Source organism: Octopus sinensis, linkage group LG2 (genome assembly GCF_006345805.1).
Source record: "Octopus sinensis linkage group LG2, ASM634580v1, whole genome shotgun sequence".
NCBI lineage: Eukaryota > Metazoa > Mollusca > Cephalopoda > Octopoda > Octopodidae > Octopus > Octopus sinensis.
Window position 1 is genome coordinate 85,097,352 of NC_042998.1, and position 22,507 is coordinate 85,119,858.

The 22,507-nt window shown below is 34.3% G+C and overlaps 1 protein-coding gene across 1 annotated transcript in view; it reads left to right on the plus strand.

The window, feature by feature from the left end:
* LOC115232228 (uncharacterized protein PF11_0207) overlaps positions 1 to 22,507 on the plus strand; it is a 171,933-nt gene that overhangs the window by 127,620 nt on the left and 21,806 nt on the right. Inside the window, exon 4 of the mRNA XM_036514907.1 lies at positions 1,419 to 1,586. Coding sequence (XP_036370800.1) covers positions 1,419 to 1,586 — 168 coding nt within the window. The remainder of the gene's footprint in view (positions 1 to 1,418; positions 1,587 to 22,507) is intronic.

A 22,507-nucleotide genomic window follows, 5' to 3' on the forward strand; every position in this document is an offset into this window, starting at 1 on the left:
TCAACATCTGCAGGAATGACATGAAGGAAGAGGAGATGCCAGAGGACCAATGTTCTAAGGAAGAAGGATTGGGCATAATGAATAGTATGGGATGCATGAAGGATGATGAGTAGGTTGGGTGTCCTTGAATGGTGGAGATATGAGACCAGCCAGCTTTGAGAAGCAGAGGCCATTATAGTATTGCTTGAAAAGACAGAGAGAAAACAGCATGCATGTGGGCCAGAAGCTGGAGAGTATCCATTAGTGATGAAGTATTAATCAGCCAGGTGGCCCTTCTCTGGATGCAAGCCAGGATGTCAGTGTGTGTAGTGGGAGTGCTATCCCATATAATAGTAGTGGATTTGATTTCAAACCCTGTTGAGATCAATTTTGTCTCCCATATTTCTAGGGTCAATACAACAATATACAATCTTGGATGTTTAATTGGTGGAATCCTAAGAGCATTGTGGTATTTGTTCTTGACCCTAGTGTTCTGAGTTCAAATCCTGCTGTGCCTCTTCTTGGATGATAGATTTACTTTGCTACCCATTTTAACATCACTAATTGGCTCTTGGGTGCCTTTAGTGGAGTCCATTCAGTTGCAAACATCTGAGCCATATTTCTGACTTGTGGATGTCTTTGACCCACTACTTCTTCAGTCTTGGAAGCCCTGATAAAATGAAAGGTGATAGGCACTGCCCTCCTTCCTGACAAAAAGATCTTAAATTATTTAGTTTCATTCTGAGTTCAGGTCCAACAATGGATGGAAGCACTGGTCAAATTAGATTGAATACTTTTGTCCCTGAGGTCTGTTCAAGCAAATCTGATCAAGATAAACATATCCAAGAGTAGCAACAATAACACCACCAAACTTCACAGAGTTCTTCATTCACTCTTCAAATTCAGAATTCAGTGTGTTCAATATGCCACTATTTCAAATAATGGTAAAAATGGCAGTGTTGCTTTTCAATAACTTTTCTGATTTGGAGAGTGTTATAAAGTAAAACTCATGTTCCCAAGCTCAAATCCATGACCAGATTTCAATTCTCAGTTGTATTTATTTCACTTTGTTAAAAATTTTGAGTAAGGCTTGAACTTTATACTTTTGTACTTCCCCTCTACCTATATATCTGAAAGACTGAGCCTATATAAGGTATCAAAGGCTTAATGAATATAGACGATTTGATAGTCAGTGAGATCTGAGCCTGAGTGAAGTAACAAAGATCTAATGAGTATAAATGACTTAGTAGTCAGTGAGATTTAAGGCTATGTAAGGCATCAAAATTTCTAATGAATATAGATGAGGTAACAGTCAATGAGGTTTGAATTTATGTCAAGTATCAAAAGTCTTATGAGTATAGTTCATCAAACAATATCAATCATTATTTTGCATCCTTCATTGATTAGTGATATTAATCATTTGTTTATTTATATAACAGGAAGTTTAAGAAAGAAGGCATGGCTGAAACGTAAACCAAGTGATCAAAAGTCACCAAAGTCAAAGAAAAAAGGTAAAGAAAATAAAAAGAAAGGTTCTCAGGATAAACTTTCCATCACTACAGAGGAACCAGAAAAAGAAGAAGTATCTCATAGACTTTCAAGAATTGGTAAGTGGAAGGAATAATTCTTCATCATAAATATCAATAGCTTGATGTATTTATTAATTCACTTGTTTGATTTATGTTGTGGTTTTTTTATATTTTAATTTCTTTTGGTAAGTTGGCAGCAGAAACTATAAAGAAACAGACAAATGCATTGGAATATTTTCATTTCTTTAATTTTGATTTCAGATTCAAATCTTGTCACAGTTGGGTTTTAACTTTTGTCTCTTCTGTGTTTATTTAAAAATGAGTAGCAGTAATACTTATGATATCGTATTAATTGACTATGCTTTACTTCTGCAAAAGTTTGTTTTATGTCTAGTTAAAAGAAGTGAATACCATGAAAGGAACACAATGTCCAGTAAAAAATTAAAGTGTTGAACTATTGATCACACACAAACAGAAGTTCAATATAAAATAAAGTACTGGGAGTTCAGTATAAGTTAATGTGTTAATGTATTGATCGCATGAAGATGAGTTCAATATGCTCAAATACAAACCTAAACATCTGTTCTACCCTTGGGCTGAGTAGTGTAACATTCTTATTTCACAATTGTATGATCAGCATTTGGAAAGGTAACGAACTATATCTATATATATATATAAAAATACTCCAACTCAATTAAATGATTTGAACTCAGAATGTAGAACAGAACTAGATATTTTAAGGCATTTAGTCTTGTCTTCTACCATTTCAACCTTCTATTTACTGCCTTACCAGTGTAGTAGTAGTAGTAGTAGTAGTAGTAGTAGTAGTAGCAGCAGCAGCAGCAGGAACATCTGCAACAGTATAGTAGTAGTTGCAGCAGCAACAGTACCAGCAGTAGTGGTAGTGGTGGTGGTGGTGGTGGTAGTAGTAGTAGTAGTAGTAGTAGTAGTAGTAGTAGCAGCAGCAGTTGCAGTAGAGGTTATCCATATATATAAGACAGAGTTTGTATGTATGTGTGTGTGTGTGCATGTGTGTATGTTCCTTATGGATTCAAAAACTGAGTTGCTAATTTTGACGTTTGAGTTATCAAAAGATTCAGTAATCTTTCAGCTACCAGATAAAGTATATTTTCAGCACAACTCTTTTTTACTACTAAAATAACCTCAAAAACGAGGTTGGGTGGCACAATTTTGAGTCATTTTTGGGCAATATTTCAATTTGCTTCTGATATTTCACTTTCATCTGATGTTTCATGCATGTGTAGAATTCTACTGAAATAGCACACATGAAAAATATCAAAACACCACCACAAAACAGGACATGATACAAACAATACCTACATGACACCATTTCTGAGGAAACTTCCACACTTTCAAAAAAGCTAAAACATTCTGAGTTTTTACCTTTTTGAAAGTGGGGATGTGATGGGTGGTGGCGGTTGGGGAAGGATAATTGAGGGCTTATTTCAGAAAATTTTTTTAAAATAATTTCTGAAACAAATGACATGATTTCTGAAGAAATGACATGATTTCTGAAACAAATTTCCTTTTAAGTATATACGAAGATCAAGTTTTTCATTATGCTCATCACAAACACGAATTACAAAATAAAAATTAGTTATTTCCATTGAAGTTGAGCTGTAATTTTATGTGTGCACACAGCAACAAATAACAATAATTCATACAGAAGTTTCACCTGTAGTGTGTGTGTGTGTGTGCACATGCGTGCACACTGCATGCAAAAGAAGTTATTTTTATATATGTTTCTTCATTCCAAAAGAAGACAAACTTGAACAATACTTCCAAATTTGGACTTCACCCATGATTGTTAAGCCACCAACATCTATATAGGGATGATCAAGCCAGACAAACATTTATAAAAATGTGCACATAAATATTGTATCAAAATAAGCCACAACCAAAAAAAATTTCAGTAAAAGGCATCCATTTCTCTATTTGTTAGGGGCTACTTCTGAAAGTATGCCATTTTTGGATGATAAATAGGTCTAAAGAAGTTTGCCCTTAATTTGGCAGGCTATGTCTCCCACTTCACTGCTTCTGCTGATAGAGTGGCATTATCATTCTCTTTCAATTTCTCATTATAATGTAGGGACACACTATATTACAACTTCACTAACTTGATCGATATATGACTAAACTTGGGTTTCATTTAATTTTTTACACACTTTGTTATCAATTATATAGATAATAACAAACATGATCTGTAAAGATTACTTATTTTAATATAATGTTTATGTATACATTTTTATACATGCTTCTCAGGCACATCAACCCTACAAATATACGTACACACTTCTTCATGGCTTCACAATCAGAGCTGAACTTTTTTTCTTGGTAATCCACAGAGAAAAAAACAGAGAGTATGAATCTTTAAGAATTTTCTTCTTTCTTTTTCTTAAAGAAGCACTAAAATCTCCTTCCCTAACATCCAGCCATCACCTCATCAATTCCAAAAAGCTACAAACTCCCAATGTTTCGCTTTTAGCTTTTTGGAAAGTAGGCAAGATTCTTCAGAAATAATATCATTTACCTATTGTTTCTAGCATGTCAGGTTTTCTGGTGGTGGGATGATATTTTTTATGCCTGCAATTTCAGTACAATTCTACACATGCATAAAACATCAGCTGACAGTGAAACATTGGGAGCTTGCAGCTGACGATTCTGTCCATAAGAATGGAACAAGTAATACAATGTGGCTGTAGGTCATAACACCCTGGCAACACTGAGATGCATTGCTAGTAATAATAATGATAATAAGATGAAGAATAGTGAAGAAATAATACTATTATGTTATAATACTATTATGTTATATATAGGGAAAAAAACTATGTGCAGCTATCCGAAAAGTTACTGAATTTAAAAACAGAAGGAAGAACAACAGGACAAATAACTGGAAAGAAAAGGAATTTACATGGCCAATTCAGGCAACAAATCAAAGATGTAGGAAGTAAAAAAATGCTGCTTGTGTCTGACAGATAGACACATGGACTAAAAAAACTGAATTGTTAATAATACCCACTCAGATACAAACTATTAGAGTGAATTTGATAAAGGCAAAGATTGATAAAACGTAGTCAGAGAGCAAATGCAGAATCTGTGGGAATGGAGATGAAAGTATTTACCATCTCTCAAGTGAATGTAGTAAGCTAGCACAAAAGAAGTATAAGCACAGGCATGAATGCATTGGTAAAAGATGCATTGGGATGTTAGTTAAGTGGGTGAATTTAAAGTGACAGGAAAGAATATGAACAAGAGCCAGAGGCTGTAATAGTGAATAATAATTACAGGATTTTATGAGATTTCTCCATAATGACTAACCATACTACTGAAGCAAGAAGGACATTATGATTGTAGAGGACAAAAAAAAATAAGATCATAGACATTGTAATACCATATGATAATAGATCGGATACCAAAGAAATTGAGAAAATTGAGAAATATCAGGGCCTAGACATGAGTATGGGATTGTGAAGTACAAAGATGACAGTTGCTCATGCAGTGATTGGTGCACTTGGTACAACATCAAAACTGCAACTGAAGGGTATTGGAATCAAGATATAGTGTCAATCTGCAGAAAAGTGCTACGCTGTATTCTGAAAGAATTCCAAGAAAGGTCCTTGAGAATTGAGATTTGTTGTTACCAGACCTCAAGACAACATCTCTGCTAACTAAAGAAGCAGTTAATAGCTTTGTAAAAATAATAATAATAGTAATAATGATTACATTTATTTGCCGAAGGACGAGTGGGGGACAATACAAAGACAGACATAAAGTGTTGGGGTTTTTATATAATGAAAAGATAAAATAATTAAATAAGTAACAAAAAAAGGAATGTAAATATGCACAGTATACAATGAAAAGGAAGGCAAATATACATAGTATACAAAAGTTTAAAGAAAAAAAGTGTGTGTGGGGGGCTGATAGAGATGTAGCTCTCCTGAAACAAGATGACCTCTAGGGATAATCAAAGAACCCCACTGTCCAAGATTTCCCTGAACATCAAGAGCAAGTGCTCTCGCCAATTCTTTCTCTCTGACTCACAGGTCTACATATATTTTCACAACTTTCAAAAAACTCACTCAAGGACAGCACTTCCCTCTTCACCCTCAATTTCTTTTTCAAGTGAAACTTGAACAATAATAATAATAATCCTTTCTATTATAGGCACAAGGCCTGAAATTTGGGGCAGGGGATGGTGTATTACATTGAAACCAGTACTCAACTGGTACTTAATTTATTGACCCCGCAAAGATGAAAGGTAAAATTGACCCAGGGCAGGGTTTGAACTTAGACCATAGCGATGGGCAAAATACCCCTAAGCATTTCATCCAGCATGCTAACGATTCTGCCAGCTCGCTGCCCTAATGATAATAATAATAATAATAATAATAATAATAATAATAATAATAATAATAATAATGATTTCTGTTTTATATACAAAACAAGCTATTTTAAGGGAAGAGATTGACTCACTATTTTGGTACTTTTTTTTTATTGACTTAAACAAGATTTAAATTCAAGATGTAAAGAGCTGGAACAAATACAGCAAGAAATATCTTCCAGAACTCTAATAATTCTACCAATCTAATGCTACTGCTGTAGTAGTAGTAGTAGAAGTAGTAGTAGTAGTAGTAGTAGTAGCAGCAGCAGCAGCAGCAGCAGCAGCAGCAGCAGCAGTAGTAGTCATTAATAATGAAGTATGAAGGAGAAAGAGGAGAAAGAAGTAACTCAGTGAAAGTCATTGTGAACATTTAATAGCGTTCTTGTAATACATTAATTCCAACATTACACCACTTCTATTCACAAAGTCAGCCTTGACCGCAATGAACTCTCATGAAACAATCAATAAATATTCCCCTATTAGGGCTTATTAATTCATTATGGAGCAATATTTCATATATGCAAGCTTAAACTTCATAAATAGGGTTTCGACTTTCCTATGTTAATACTAATTAAGAAACCATTTCTTTCTGTTAAACAGTTGGCCATTAACTGACGTGCATAGATGTTAACTAAAATCTTGAATGTGTGAGCCCTATTTCAAACTAATTGAGAAGATATTGGCATGTAATTATAATTGTGGCAAGGAGTGGCATTAGCTTTGTTGATTATGAGCTGAGCAGTTATACAGGGCACCCTGAATCTATGAACTAGTTTCAATTCCCAACCAAAGCCATTTAACACTTCACTTACTCAACTAATACCATTGAGAAATGAATCAGACATAATTCCATGGGTGCACTGAAATAACTTGCACAGAAGATGGAGTGAGAGTAAGGTAAAGAGAAAATAAGTGGCTGGACATTAACCGTTGTGTTACCATATTTCTGCTGAAATATACTACCTTTACTTTGAAAATAATGAGGTATTTTGTAAAATAACTTTGTTGTTACAAAGCTGGTGTTTGGGTCATATATTAACTTGGATGGTTTTAATCTTGATCACTTTAAAAACAAAGAGTATTATAGAACCAGAGATGGTCTCAGGTGGGTTGGTGTTAAAAGGAGTAAAAGCATATGTGAGATGGTGTTGAAATATGGAGGAAGATTGGATGGTATATATTGACAGGGCTGGCAGTGGGAGGCACTCATTTGAACTGTTATTCAGCTTCAGGTTAGCTACAACCAGGTAGATTTATAATTTGGGGTAGTGAGTCTCAAACTTATTTTGTTTCAGAACCCTTATACAATTTTCTAAAAATCATGGAACTCATACCTGTATTTTATGAACAAATCCTACCAACTTAATTTTAAGAAATTAAATGAAACAAAAATTGTTTCCAAGGGAGGAAATTGGTTTACATGAAAAATACATAATTTGATTATTCTGAAAATAGTAAATACCGTGTTTTTGACTTACTCTTTTAAAAGTTGTTCTCTGTCCCCCATTTGTTGTTGTTGTTTAACACTAAGTCTGAAATGAGCAGATCTATGATCAAAAGTGGAATACCAAGTCCATCACATTTTTCTCCAGGCATAGTTTATCTTGGACTACATTATCTAATATATTCTTTACATCTTTAAGATGGTAGCAAATAATCTGAGGTAAATTTGGTTGCTATTTCTAGTAAGTTAAGTTACCATGTAAAAACACCCTCATTAGTTTGTCCCTAGGACCTATAAGTGGGTGAAGTGGGGTTGTCTGGAGAGCCAAGACAGGAACTGTGACTGTCTGCCAGGCTCTAAATAACAACTTCACAATCCTTTGAATTCTGCAATGACGTCTCTGCAGTCTTACACTATCTGACAGAATTACTCTCAAAGGCCCAGCTTATAGCTCCTAATTTTATGTATGATGTTGGAAACTATTATATTTGGATTGACTGTTATATTTTGTTGTTTCTCTCCTGATTCTTAAATTTTCCTTTTGCAAGGGATGTTCATTTTTAACCTGACATTAAATTTTAGCCTATAAATATAAAAAAAAACAACAATTTCTTATAACTACTGACTCAAAACCTTGTGTCTTTAAAATCTCCACAAATGACTGAGTAAATTTTCACGTTGACTTTAATGTGCCGTATAATTATGCTTGAGGTGAATTTAACAACCTGTTGAGATTGTAACAGGTTAATTTCCAGTGTAGAAAACCATTTTAGACTTGACCTTGGATTGTCAGAGAACTTCCATTCATTTGACATATACTCATATCCATTGTCTCTTCTATCAGGTATTTGATGTCATGGAAAAGTACAATAGAACATTTTCACTAAATCTTATTAAAAGATGCTTTATCTCACCAAACCCCAGAATTTTTTCATGGGCCCTATTTTGGTAAACACTACTATAAAGTGTTCAAGCCATGACTGCCACATCTATTATTGAGGCATAGTGTATTAAATGTGTTATTAAAAAAAAAATGGCAGAGTGTTATTTGAGGAAGATTTGATTCCAATTTCTAAAAGGTCAGATGACCTTCGTTATTGGCTCTTTACATGTCAGGAAAGAATGAAAGGAGACATAAGTAGTTGTGGTGAAATCATATTTTAGGAGACTGGGCCTCAGATAATAATGCACAGAAACAGGAATATGAAGAATGAGTTATGTGTTGCATAGCAAGTCTATTCATCTTTTGCTAGTATGGAGGAAAAAACATAATAAAATCAGAATGATGATTACCTAACTGCATTAATAATGCATTATAAATATGTAAAAACGTTTTATTGATTACATCCATTCAAAAATATTTGGTGAAACTCTGTCATATTTTTAGCTGATCAGCCCAAACCAACCATTTTCCTGTACCAAATAACCCTACATAATTCAACATATCCTTGTTATGTTTTATGTATGTGTGTGTGTGTGTGTGTCTATATATGTAGGTGTGACTGTGTGATTGAGCAGTTTGCTTCCCATCCACATAGTTTGGGATTCAGACCTACTGGTTAGCAGTTTGGACAAGTGTTTTCACTATAGTCCTGAGCCAGCCAAAGCCTTATGAGAGGGTTTGATAGATGGAAACTGAAAGAAACCCATCTTATATGTTTCATGTTCATTTAATGCCCACTGTTCTTTACTTGCCTGTATCAGATGGAATTTGGTGAGGCAGATTTTTTCCGCAGCTGGACTTCTTTCAATTCATCAATGGCAAAATTGCCAATTGTGATATCAAAGAATGGTAAGTTTCCTACTGCTATGGATGTCAAAGCATGGCCATACTTCAGCAGGTTGTCCAGATGCAAAATATGTAGATCAACGCACCAGAGACACTAGATGCTTCCCCAAAGACCTCTGTACTTCCTTCAACTAATACAGCAAATTGACCCCAGGAGTTATTCTTTGTAAGCCTAGTACTTATTCTATCGGTCTCTTTTGCCGAACCACTAAGTTACAGGGACATAACACACCAGCATCGGTTGTCAAGCAATGTTGGGGGGACAAACACAGACACACAAACATATATATATATATATATATATAATATATATATATATATGATGGGCTTCTTTCAGCTTCCATCTCCCAAATCCACTCACAAGGTTTTGGTTGGCCCAAGCTATAGTAGAAGATACTTGCCCAAGGTACCACACAATGGGACTGAACACGGAATCATGAGGTTGGTAAAGAAGCTACTTACCACACAACCACTCCTGCACATATAATACACACACCACACACACACACACACACACACACACATATTAAGTATACACTTAAAGTTTTTAGTTTTTTTATTGCATATTAATTCCTTATTTTCCCAAATTTTATTCTCTTCATTATTACATAACAGAATCATGGTGTGACACTTCCTTATGTTTAAAAATTTACTATTTTGCTTCAATTATCACTTAATGCTCTGTTATAGTGTACACATCTTTGTTCAATATTGATACAATTGCAGAAGGATGATGCTTAATTTAGGCACATTTCATATTTTCTGTCTCTCATCACTGAGAAAATATATTGATCGGAATTCATGGTTGAAAGCAAGAGAATGAAGATGGAAGAGTATCAAAGAATGAAAGATAATAATAATAATAATAATAATAATAATATAATAATAATAATAATAATAATAATAATAATAATAATAATAATAAATAAGTAAATAAATAAATAAATAAATAAATGCTTCAAAGAAGAATTATTCAGAATTACTTTAGATTTACTTTACATCTTTTACCATCAACCAAGATCGCCAACACCGTAACAGCTCACACTACCATCATCATCATCACTATCTACAATATCCCCATTGTCGTTATTATTATTATTATTATTATTATTATTATTATCATTATTATTATTATTATCATTATTATTATTATTATAAATGCTGAACTACATTCCATGTTAGCAGTTGGCAGATTGAATTCTTTCCTTCTCTTCACCTGAAATATTCATACATCTCTGTCTCTGTCTTTATCACAGACAAAAGATTCCATTCATTTCAGAGAGTTCTGCGTTCTTTGTCTGTTTCAGATTCCTACTTGTCAAACACAATTATATTCTTATGTGCAACCAAACAACTAAATGTGAATTATTATTTTTATTATTGCTGCTTCTATTTACATATTTCTTCATTTTTTTTTTTTTGCTTTTATTAGTAAATGCATTATAAGGGGCAAGATGAACTAAGAAGAATCTGCACACACACACACACATACACATATACACATACATACACACACATATTTATATGCATGCACGCGTGCAAACACAGACACACAGACATACACACACACACACACACATAGAGTAAATGCATTATGAAGTGAAAGATGAACTAAGAAAGAATTATGCATGTGTGTATGTATGATATATACATACATGTATACACACACACACACACATTACTTTTCTACATATATTTTCCCTGCTACCATGGGAGAAACAATTGTTTTCATGCCTGGATAGCTTGGAGGCTTATATTTCTGACTACCTAGAAACATATATCTAAGGTGTGTTTGAATATATATGGGGAATAAATAATTTAATAAACTTATATTTTGTAATTCTTACACATATATTTATTGCATATGAATTATGTATTTATAATTCCCAAATGCTGATTCCAAAAGCTATTCTCATTTTGGAGCAGTCATATCATGTTGTGACACAAATTCTTTGATTCACTAAATTTCATAGGGAGTTTAAGTGATCTCCTTTCAACTCTATATCTTCATCATCATCATCATCATCATCATCACCATCACCATCATCACCATCATCACCATCATCATCATCATCATCATCATCATTTAACATCATCATCATCATCACCATTTAACATCATCATCCTTTAACATCATCATTTCATTTAACATCATCATCATCAGCTTCATCATTTATCATCATCATCATCATCATCATCATCATCATTTATCATCATCATCATCATCATCATCATCATCATCATCATTTAACATCTTCATTTAACATCATCATCATCATTTAACATCATCGTCATCATCCTTTGACATCATCATCAACAGCTTCATCATTTATCATCATCATCATCATCATCACCATTTAACAGCCAGCCAGAGAGCTTCATTTCACCAGGCTCCAGTTGTCTCTTTTGGCATGGTTTCTATGGTTGGATGCCCTTCCTTAAGCCAACCATTTTACCGAGTGTACTTGGTGCTTTTTCACATGACATCAGTATCAGTGCTATTACATGGCACCAGCATAGGTGCTTTATATGTGGCACCAGTACGGGTGCTTTATATGTGGCACTTATACAGGAGCTTTTAAACGGCACCATCATGGGTACATTTTTACATGACCCCGGCATAGATGCTTTTTATGTGGCACTGGTCGGGATAGACTGTTAACAATCATTACATCAGTGATTTACATATTCATTATTCATATGGTCCAGCAGATTCAAATGTGAATTGCTGTTGTATTTCATCAATGGAGAACATCTCCTTTCAGACAAATATTTGTTCATAACACAGTTAAGTCAATAGCCTAAGGAGGACTTTGGGACACCCAATGTTTTAACCTCATTGTATCTTCTCAGCCAATGTACTCTGAACTAATGAATCTAATTGGAGTTTGTGGCTCTTGTTTATGAGTTTACCACTGTGCACTTGATGATTTTTTTACTCATTACATTCCATCTACCAAATCTAGAATTTTAGTTTCCATTTTTTAGTACATTTAGTATTGCATCATATCTCAGAATAAAGTGTGCTAATTTTTACTGTCTTTAAAAGAATAAATGGCCTTAATATTTGTTTCTCAATCTCTTATTGTGATAAGAACTGGTTTCTGTTTTCACTACCCTAGATTTTTCTCAAGATAAAGAGATGCCTGTTACTGAACCGAGAAAAGGGGGAAAATGTAATGGATGAACATTTTTTTCATTAAAATCTGACTGCAAAGAAACAAACCAAAATGATTTAATCTATTAGAATTAAATAATTTAGTAATGGATTATCAGTTGCCAGAAACAGAACTGAATAAAAAAAAACAAAAAAAAATAAAAAAACAAAAAAGAGGAAACAACTGTTGGTACTTGTTTTCCTTCTACAGAAAGTGAACAAGGCATTGTTCCCATTTTTAAATAGAGGCTGACTTTGTTTTCTTCTGTTGTAGTTTTCCATGACATCAAGCATCTAACAGAATTGACAAATGGATATGAGTGTATACAAAATGAGTAATGGAAGCTCTTTGTTGGTCCAAAGTGTGTTTCCGTCTCAATGGATTGTTAAATCCACTTCAAGGATAATTATATGGCACATTGAAGTCAATGATGGCAAAAGTTAGAGTATTACAAAAATTTATTTGTGAGGAGTCGCTGTGAAGTGAAGAATTTTGAATTTTGCTTTCCAACTACATGTGTGTATGTATGTCTACACACACACACACACACATCATATGATGTCCAGTCATGAAGCTGTAAAGAGTATCGTCATTACACAAGTTTGTTTCCAATCTACAGTGAAAACATGTGCAGTTATAGGAAAATATTGCCTTAGTTGGAAATAGGAGATGGTTGGTGAAAAGAAAGGCATTGACCTGTAGATGATCTGCCTCTGTGAATTCCATCTGATCCATGGAAGCATTGAAAAATTAAACATTAAAAAGATGAAGATGATGATGATGATGAGGCTTTGAGTCAGCAGGATAGTTATAATTTTTTTTTTGTTTTCTGTTTATAAGCCATAATTAAATGTAGGTTAGAAAGGAGTGTCTCTTGTGAGGGGAAACAAATTTAGAGTTAGAGAGAAAAACATTTTGAGTGAACCCTTCTGCAAGTGAGGACTGAGTCCTTGCTGCACCACTCAGGTGAAGCACACAGACTAAAAGGTGAAACCCTTGTGATTCTGAGATACTTGTTGGAGATACAAAAGAGTTTCCAACATTGTGAGGAATTCAGAAGTGTTTGCAAAATCTCTGAATAACACCTGCAGGGTCTGTGTGAGGCAAAGCATCTCTGATGTTTATTTCACCTTGTTTTTCACATCATGAATAAAACTAAGGATCACAAGCTAATGAGGGAGTCTCTGCATGGTAACTTTATCTGCTAGAAATAGTAAACAAATCTCCTCAAAATTATTTTCTACTATCTTAAAAAATGAAGGGCATATTAGATAATGGTCCCAGATACATTATGCCTGAAGAAAGTTATGCTGGTCATGACATTCAGCTTTTGATCATAGAGCTTTTTAGAACTGACTTGGTGCTAAACAACAACACAAAAAACAACTAAGGGTCAGACTACAATTTGTTAGGGTGTATGACAAAAGAAGGATCTTCTTTAATCCTTTTAATATCTACCCCATCAAAATTCTTGATGATTTTGGAAATAATTAACAAAAGGGTTAAATATGTTTGCATTAAATTTCCTTCCATGTTTTACTGAAAACTCATTTTTTAATATGATGAAGACATGGAGAAAAAACACATGCCAAGTATTTATTCTTTTATTTGTTTCAGTCATTTGACTGCGACCATGCTGGAGCACCACCTTTAGTCGAGCAAATTGACCCCAGGACTTCTTTGTAAGCCTAGTACTTATTCTATAGGTCTCTCTTGCTGAACTGCTAAGTGACAGGGACGTAAACACACCAGCATCAGTTGTCAAGTGATGTTGGGGGAAAAAACACAGACACACAAACACATACATATATATATCATCATCATCATCATCATCGTTTAATGTCTGTTTTCCATGCTAGCATGGGTTGGATGGTTCAACCAGGGTCTGGGAAGCCAGGAGGCTGCTCCAGGCTCCAGTCTGATCTGGCAGTGTTTCTATGGCTGGATGCCCTTCCTAACGCCAACCACTCTGAGAGTGTAGTGGGTGCTTTTTATGTGCCACCGGCACAGGTGCTAAGGGAGGCTGGCAATGGCCACGATCGGTTGGTGCTTTTTACGTGCCACATATATATATATATACTAGCAGTATCGCCCGGCGTTGCTCAGGTTTGTAAGGGAAATAACTATAAAGCATTTTGAGAGAGTTATAGCCAAAAAATAGGAAAAAAATGGAAAAAAATTATGGTAAATTTTTTTTGAGAGTAAAAAAAGGTGGAGTTGCGTCCCCTAGACGGTCTGTGGTTTGGGTTTCTTTTTCTCGACCCCATGTCGAATTTATCGATTTTTTTCAGAACTGGGGAACTTTTCAAAATTTTCGCTGCATTAGTTTTGAATTATGACATTGGCTATGTGTGTGTCAAGTTTCATCAGAATCGGTTGAAAGCGTGGTCAGGGTGAGGGTACAAGCAAACAGACACACAGAAACACGCACAGACAAACTGCCGTTTATATAGAGAGAGATACGACGGCCTTCTTTCAGTTTCCATCTACCAAATCCACTCACAAGGCTTTGGTCGGCACAAAGCTATAGTAGAAGACACTTGTCCAAGTTGTCATGCAGTGGGACTGAACCCAGAACCATGTGGTTGGTAAGTAAGCTACTTACTACACAGCCACTCCTGTGCCTGTATTTGCAGAAATTGTCACAAATTTTTCTTGACAATTCTACATATATATGAGAACTCTGAAAATAATCATGCATCAAGTTTTTTTTTTTAACGAGGGTTTCCAAAACCTAGAATATAACAGAAATATCAAATTACATTTCCTGTACTTAGTCTACTTCTATAAGAAGACAGAGAGAGAGAGACGGAGACAGAGTGAGACGGAGAGAGAGCGAGACGGAGAGAGAGAAGGAGAGAAAGAGAGAGAGTGCACAATAACGAAAATGCAATGAAGAAACTGTATCAGGAAATAAATTGTATGTTGGTCGGTTACTGATGTCTCAGAAGGAGATTATGATGCTAATTATACTTTACACTTGCAAACTAAAGAAATGAAAACTCACTCTCTAAATTACATTTGTTTTATTGTGATTCATTCTGAACCTTATTAATGTTGTAATAAAGTAGTGGAATGGAAGGCAGTGAGCTGGCAGAAAAGTCAGCATGCCGGGTAAAATGCATAGCAGTATTTCATCTGATTTTAATGTTCTGAGTTCAAATTCCACCGAGGTCGACTTTGCCTTTCATCCTTTCAGCTTTGATAAATTAAGTACCGGTTATATACTGGGGTCGATCTAATCAACTGGCCTCACCCTGAAAAATTTCAGGCCTTGTGCCTAGAGTAGAAAAGAATAAAGTAGTGGAATGGGCTGGGCGGACTTCTATCAGTTTCCACCTACCAAATCTACTCACAAGGCTTTGGTTAGCCCAAGGCTCTAGTAGAAGACACTTGCCCAAGGTGCCACACAGTAGGACTGAACCTGGAACCATGTAGTTGGGAATATTTATAGTATCACTTCCTTATTCTCTTTCACCACCAACACCATCGCCACCATCATTTTTACATAAAAATCTCCATGCTAGAATGCATTGGACAAGACTTCTTGGGGCAATATTCTATGGCAGGACGCCCTTACTGAAGCTGACCTTTACTTGCTTTTCAAGTAAAGTACTTTCTTTACTCAACTGGTCTTTGCATTTTGAACTGCTACCTGCCAGACATTTTATTTATGTGGGACATAAAAAATGGCATCATTCCCTAAGTGGTATCAATGCAAAGTCACAGAAACACATACATGGAAGGCTTCTGTACAGTTTCCATCAAGTAAATATTAATTCACCAAGTATTGGCCAACCTGAAGCTATAGTAGAAGGAATTTTCTCCTACTCAATTTTGTCTCTTTTGAATTGTAGCTTAAGGTGCCATTCAGTGGGATTGAACTTGAAAACATGCGGTTGCAAAACAAACCTGTTAAACATACAACCACGCTGCACCACAGTATTTAATTTTCATCATTCTTCCTTCTGGCATCAACTTTTCCTTTTGTCCCTCTGTAGTTGATTAAACAAGTACCAGTCATGTTCCAGGATAGATTTAATGAATATAACCTCCCTTATAAATGTGTGGTTTTGTATCATTATTAGAAATAATACAATAATATAAGTCTTATAAATATAATTATGTAAAAGTATTTTGTTGTGATGTGTAAATTTCGATCCCATATTTGGATTCAATGCTCTCAAATTAGATAACAACAATGGTTAGTCTACATTACAGATAAATTTGGACTTATGTGATTTCCCAATTTCTCTTGTGTATATATTCCTCCCTGGGCTAGATGCTGGTTCATTGCAGGATTACTAATTCTTTACCAGCTGAGTGGACTGGAGCAACATAAAACAAAGTGTTTTGCTCAAGAGCACAACAAATCACCCAGTCCAGGAATCAAAATCACAGTCTTATGATCATGAGTCCAACACTCTAATCACTAAGCCATGTGCCTCCACAGATAAAACGACACAAAGTAGACCTTGCTTATTATATATATTATTATGTATATAATTTCATGTAACCTCAAGGTAATGATCTCTGGTTTTTGTCTGCTCATGACAAGTTGATCAAAACTGTCACTGTTTAGTTTTAACTATTAAGAGAGCAGACTGGCCTAGTTACAATGACAGTGTGTTTATTATTTAATATGTAAAGTTGACAGTAGTTAGTATTTTAGACAAATAATTATTTATAGACAGTTACCCATTTGTTTAAGTTCTTAGTTTGCACAGTTTCCTCTTAGCAGGAATTCAGTTGAATTTTTACTATATCTTATTTCATTTATTTATTTTTCTCACTTTACAAACTGTGGAACACTACTACCTCATTTGTTTCAATTTCACAATTTCCTCTTATATATATATATATATATATATATATATATATATGTAATAACTGTAATTATATATTATCTGTATAATAATATATGCTCTATTTAGAGCGACTAAATCTAAACAACTGACTGAAAAAAGATGGACCAAATCACTAGGAATTGAACATGACGTCAATACTTACATGGCTCCATACACACCCAGTTCATCCACACAGCCCACCCATCAATTTCAGCTAAATTTAGTGTATAGATAATTATAATCTAGTATATGTATTTATAAATTTGTAAACAAACCCAAAGGTTGAAAAGTATGGACTGTAAATAAGGACCTATGTATGTCACTCTTCTTCATAATTTAAAGCCATTGGGTTTGCTTACAAATTTATAAATATATATACTACATTAGAATTATCTATACATTAAATTTGGCTGAAATTGACGGGTCGGCTATGTGGATGAATTGGGTGCGTACCGAGCCATTTAAGCATTGATGTTATGTTCAAATCCCTATTGATTCAGCCCATCTTTTTTCAATCAATTGTTTAGGTTTAGTCACTCAAAATGGAGCATATATCATTATATGAATAATATATAATTGAAGTCATTATTAAAAAGGACCTATGTGTGTCACTCTTTTCTGTAATTTACACTCCTTGGGTTTGTTACAAATCTATAAATACATACATACATACATACATACATACATACATACATACATATATATATATATATTCTTTTATAATAATAATAATAATAATAATAATAATGATAATGATAATGATAATAATAATAATAATAATAATAATAATAATGAAATTATTGTATAAAGTGCTCAGGTGCACCACAACTTGTCAAAAGTGCATATAAAGCATATGCAGTAATGTACAAATGTCTGGAAAGTGAACAGTGTATGAGTCAGATACATACTTGTGTGGGTATGGAGGGGAGAAAATCAGGTGTAGCGTTGGCAAATCTCAGGAAGCATGGAAGTTTTGAAGGATGCAGTGCTCGGACAACTAACAACTTATATTGTCAAGTAGTAATTACTATTGGTTTTGCATCTACTGTTGCACAATACTGATAACTGACCAAACATGCTGCCAGACGCACATAACCCTTTTAGGGCATTGAAGATACCATGTGCTTCCAGCTAGCATGTTTGAGTCGTTAGTATTACCAAGTGCAATAAAAGATGTAAAATCAATGGTAACTCTCTGACCAATCATATACCATAAATAGCAATATACTATTTGTCAAATATAAAAGTATAACTGTTCAAATTCTCTTTATAGTGTCCATGTGTGTGTGTATGTATATATATATATATATATATATAATATATATATATATATATGTAATAACTGTAATTATATATTATCTGTATAATAATATATGCTCTATTTAGAGCGACTAAATCTAAACAACTGACTGAAAAAAGATGGACCAAATCACTAGGAATTGAACATGACGTCAATACTTACATGGCTCCATACACACCCAGTTCATCCACACAGCCCACCCATCAATTTCAGCTAAATTTAGTGTATAGATAATTATAATCTAGTATATGTATTTATAAATTTGTAAACAAACCCAAAGGTTGAAAAGTATGGACTGTAAATAAGGACCTATGTATGTCACTCTTCTTCATAATTTAAAGCCATTGGGTTTGCTTACAAATTTATAAATATATATACTACATTAGAATTATCTATACATTAAATTTGGCTGAAATTGACGGGTCGGCTATGTGGATGAATTGGGTGCGTACCGAGCCATTTAAGCATTGATGTTATGTTCAAATCCCTATTGATTCAGCCCATCTTTTTTCAATCAATTGTTTAGGTTTAGTCACTCAAAATGGAGCATATATCATTATATGAATAATATATAATTGAAGTCATTATTAAAAAGGACCTATGTGTGTCACTCTTTTCTGTAATTTACACTCCTTGGGTTTGTTTACAAATCTATAAATACATACATACATACATACATACATACATACATACATACATACATACATATATATATATATATTCTTTTATAATAATAATAATAATAATAATAATAATGATAATGATAATAATAATAATAATATAATAATAATAATAATAATGAAATTATTGTATAAAGTGCTCAGGTGCACCACAACTTGTCAAAAGTGCATATAAAGCATATGCAGTAATGTACAAATGTCTGGAAAGTGAACAGTGTATGAGTCAGATACATACTTGTGTGGGTATGGAGGGGAGAAAATCAGGTGTAGCGTTGGCAAATCTCAGGAAGCATGGAAGTTTTGAAGGATGCAGTGCTCGGACAACTAACAACTTATATTGTCAAGTAGTAATTACTATTGGTTTTGCATCTACTGTTGCACAATACTGATGACTGACCAAACATGCTGCCAGACGCACATAACCCTTTTAGGGCATTGAAGATGCCATGTGCTTCCAGCTAGCATGCTTGAGTCGTTAGTATTACCAAGTGCAATAAAAGATGTGAAATCAATGGTAACTCTCTGACCAATCATATACCATAAATAGCAATATACTATTTGTCAAATATAAAAGTATAACTGTTCAAATTCTCTTTATAGTGTCCATGTGTGTGTGTATGTATATATATATATATATATATATATATATCAGTAAATTGATATGTTACCATTATTCAATAGCCAATAGATGGTGTTGTGGATTTCCACTTCAACATCCGAAACTCAGAGTTTTATCTTGGCTATTGAATAATGGTAACATATTAATTTGCAGACAAATTTCCTCTATTTACATAATATTGAGGTCTCTTTCTTTTGTTATCTTACTGTTTTTACCAATATATATATATATATATATATATATATAATATATATATATATGCATATGTATTTATGTGTGTGTGTGTGTGTGTGTGTGTGTGTGTGTTGTGTGTGTGTGTGTGTGTGTGTATGTTTGTATGTATTTAACTGTATGTGTGTATCATCATCATTTTAATGTCTATTCTTCCATGCTTGTATGAGCTAGATGGTGTTTGCTGTGACAGATATTTTCTACAACTAGATGCCCTTCCTGTCATCAACCCTCCCCTGTTTGTAAACAAGATAATATTTCCTCATGGCTAGACAAGATTTGCAGAATATTGAAACTGAATCATATTGCTTGTATGACAGTAAGACTAATTTACAACTGCCACAAGATGTCAAAACAAGGGGACACACACGCACACATATCTACACACAGGTTACTTTGCCTACCAAATCCAAGGCTTTGGTTGGCCTAGGGCTATACACTTTCCCAAGGTACCATGCCATGTGACGGAACCTAAAACTATATAGTTGGGAAGCAATCTCATTTCCCACACACATCTGTGCCTATATCTACATGCATATATACATGAGTCATCTAAGAGACCATAAGTGAGGGAAGAGATGGATTCATATATCTGTCAAAATAGTGGGTATATTATCCAAAATTTACAGTATTATATAACCATCTCAGCTGATCTTACTAATTAGAATACAATCCGATTATACAACCTTACACTCATCAGAGTTAGCAGATATGGAAGAGAATATGGTGACTGCTCTCTATTGTCGAAGGTGGTTTAACACATCCAGTTTGCAGCTGCTGTGAAAAAGATGGTGAAGTGAAAAATTGCTAAAGGATTAGGTTAGGAGTTATATCCCTAAGTTGGGTACGCTGCAAGGACAGTAGGAGTTATCTTGATGTGTTTGTGGGGAAAGTGTGCGTTATTAAGTGTGGTTATTTGTTAACACATAATAATTGTATCTATTACTCCAGTTTCAATAAATGGTTGATTAAATTTTGTTTGTAATTTCTATTAATAATATCAATAAAAACATATCCCCCCAAAAAAAATTTACATGATTTTGATTTGCATGGGGACACAGAAGCAATCTATTATGCAAATAGAGGGAGAGCTGTTATATTACACCTATGAAAATTATGTATATTTATGTCTTCAAAATTAACACAACCATTTGTTACAAATATATTTACAATATTTTTGCAGTTATTTATAATGTCCTTGATATACTAAATAAACTCTAGATGTCCCTTGGGTACTAAGAGGCATTAAAATAAAACACACACACACACACACGTTATATTATGTAAAAATTATCAGCACCACATACTTGTATTGTGTTTTTTCTTTGTCTGGGTAAAATCCCTTTAAAGGCATAATGTTGAAAAAACAATATTCTTCAGAGATAGGTGAAACAGAATTACCTCAGAAGTGATAATGAGAGTAGCAGATATGTATTTCACTGTATTTACAGCTTACTTTTTTGCTTATGTCAGTCATTTGACTGTGGCCATGTTGGAGCACTGCCTTTAGTCAAGCAAATAGACCTCAGGACTTATTCTTTGTAAGCCTAGTACATATTCTATCGATCTCTTTTGCCGAACCACTAAGTTATGGGAACGTAAACACACCAGCATCGGTTGTCAAGCAATGTTGGGGGGGAAAAACAAAGACACACAAACATACACACACACACACACACATATATATATATGTATATATGACGGGCTTCTTTCAGTTTCCGTTTACCAAATCCACTCACAAGGCTTTGGTCGGCCCAAGGCTATAGTAGAAGCAGCGAGCTGGCAGAAATGTTAGCACGCTGGGCGAAGTGTTTAGCGGTATTTCGTCTGTCGTTACGTTCTGAGTTCAAATTCCGCCGAGGTCGACTTTGCCTTTCATCCTTTGGGGTCAATAAATAAAGTACCAGTTTTGCACTGGGGTCAATGTAATCGACTTAATCCCTTTTTCTGTCCTTGTTTGTCCCCTCTATGTTTAGCCCCTTGTGGGCAATAAAGAAATATATAGTAGAAGACACTTGCCCAAGTTTCCACGCAAAGGGACTGAACCCGGAACCATGTGGTTGGTAAGCAAGCTACTTACCACACAGCCACTCCTATGCCTATAAATCTCATGCTCTTGAGTCACTTCCAAAATGAAAATGAAATGTCTAATCTGAAGTATATACAAATAGTGTATTAACTATTTGCTGATTCGCAGTAGCATTGCATGACTAGAATCAATTCAGGTCATGCAATGGAAGAAACACCACAGCATAAACATTATGAGTACCACACACTTAACATATGTGGGTTTTTTAAAGGCCAGAAATTGTGAGGTTTTTTTTTTTTTGTCCAGGGAAAATCCCTTCAAAGATGTAAAGTATTAAAAAATACAATAGACTTCAGAGCTAGGCAAAACGATATTATATGTATTATATATGATATTATATATGACTGGCCATGTCCTTGAGGACATTACCACCTCACCAGTACTGGCATTATGAAAAATGCACCCAATATACTCTGTAAAGTGTGAGTTTATGGTGATCT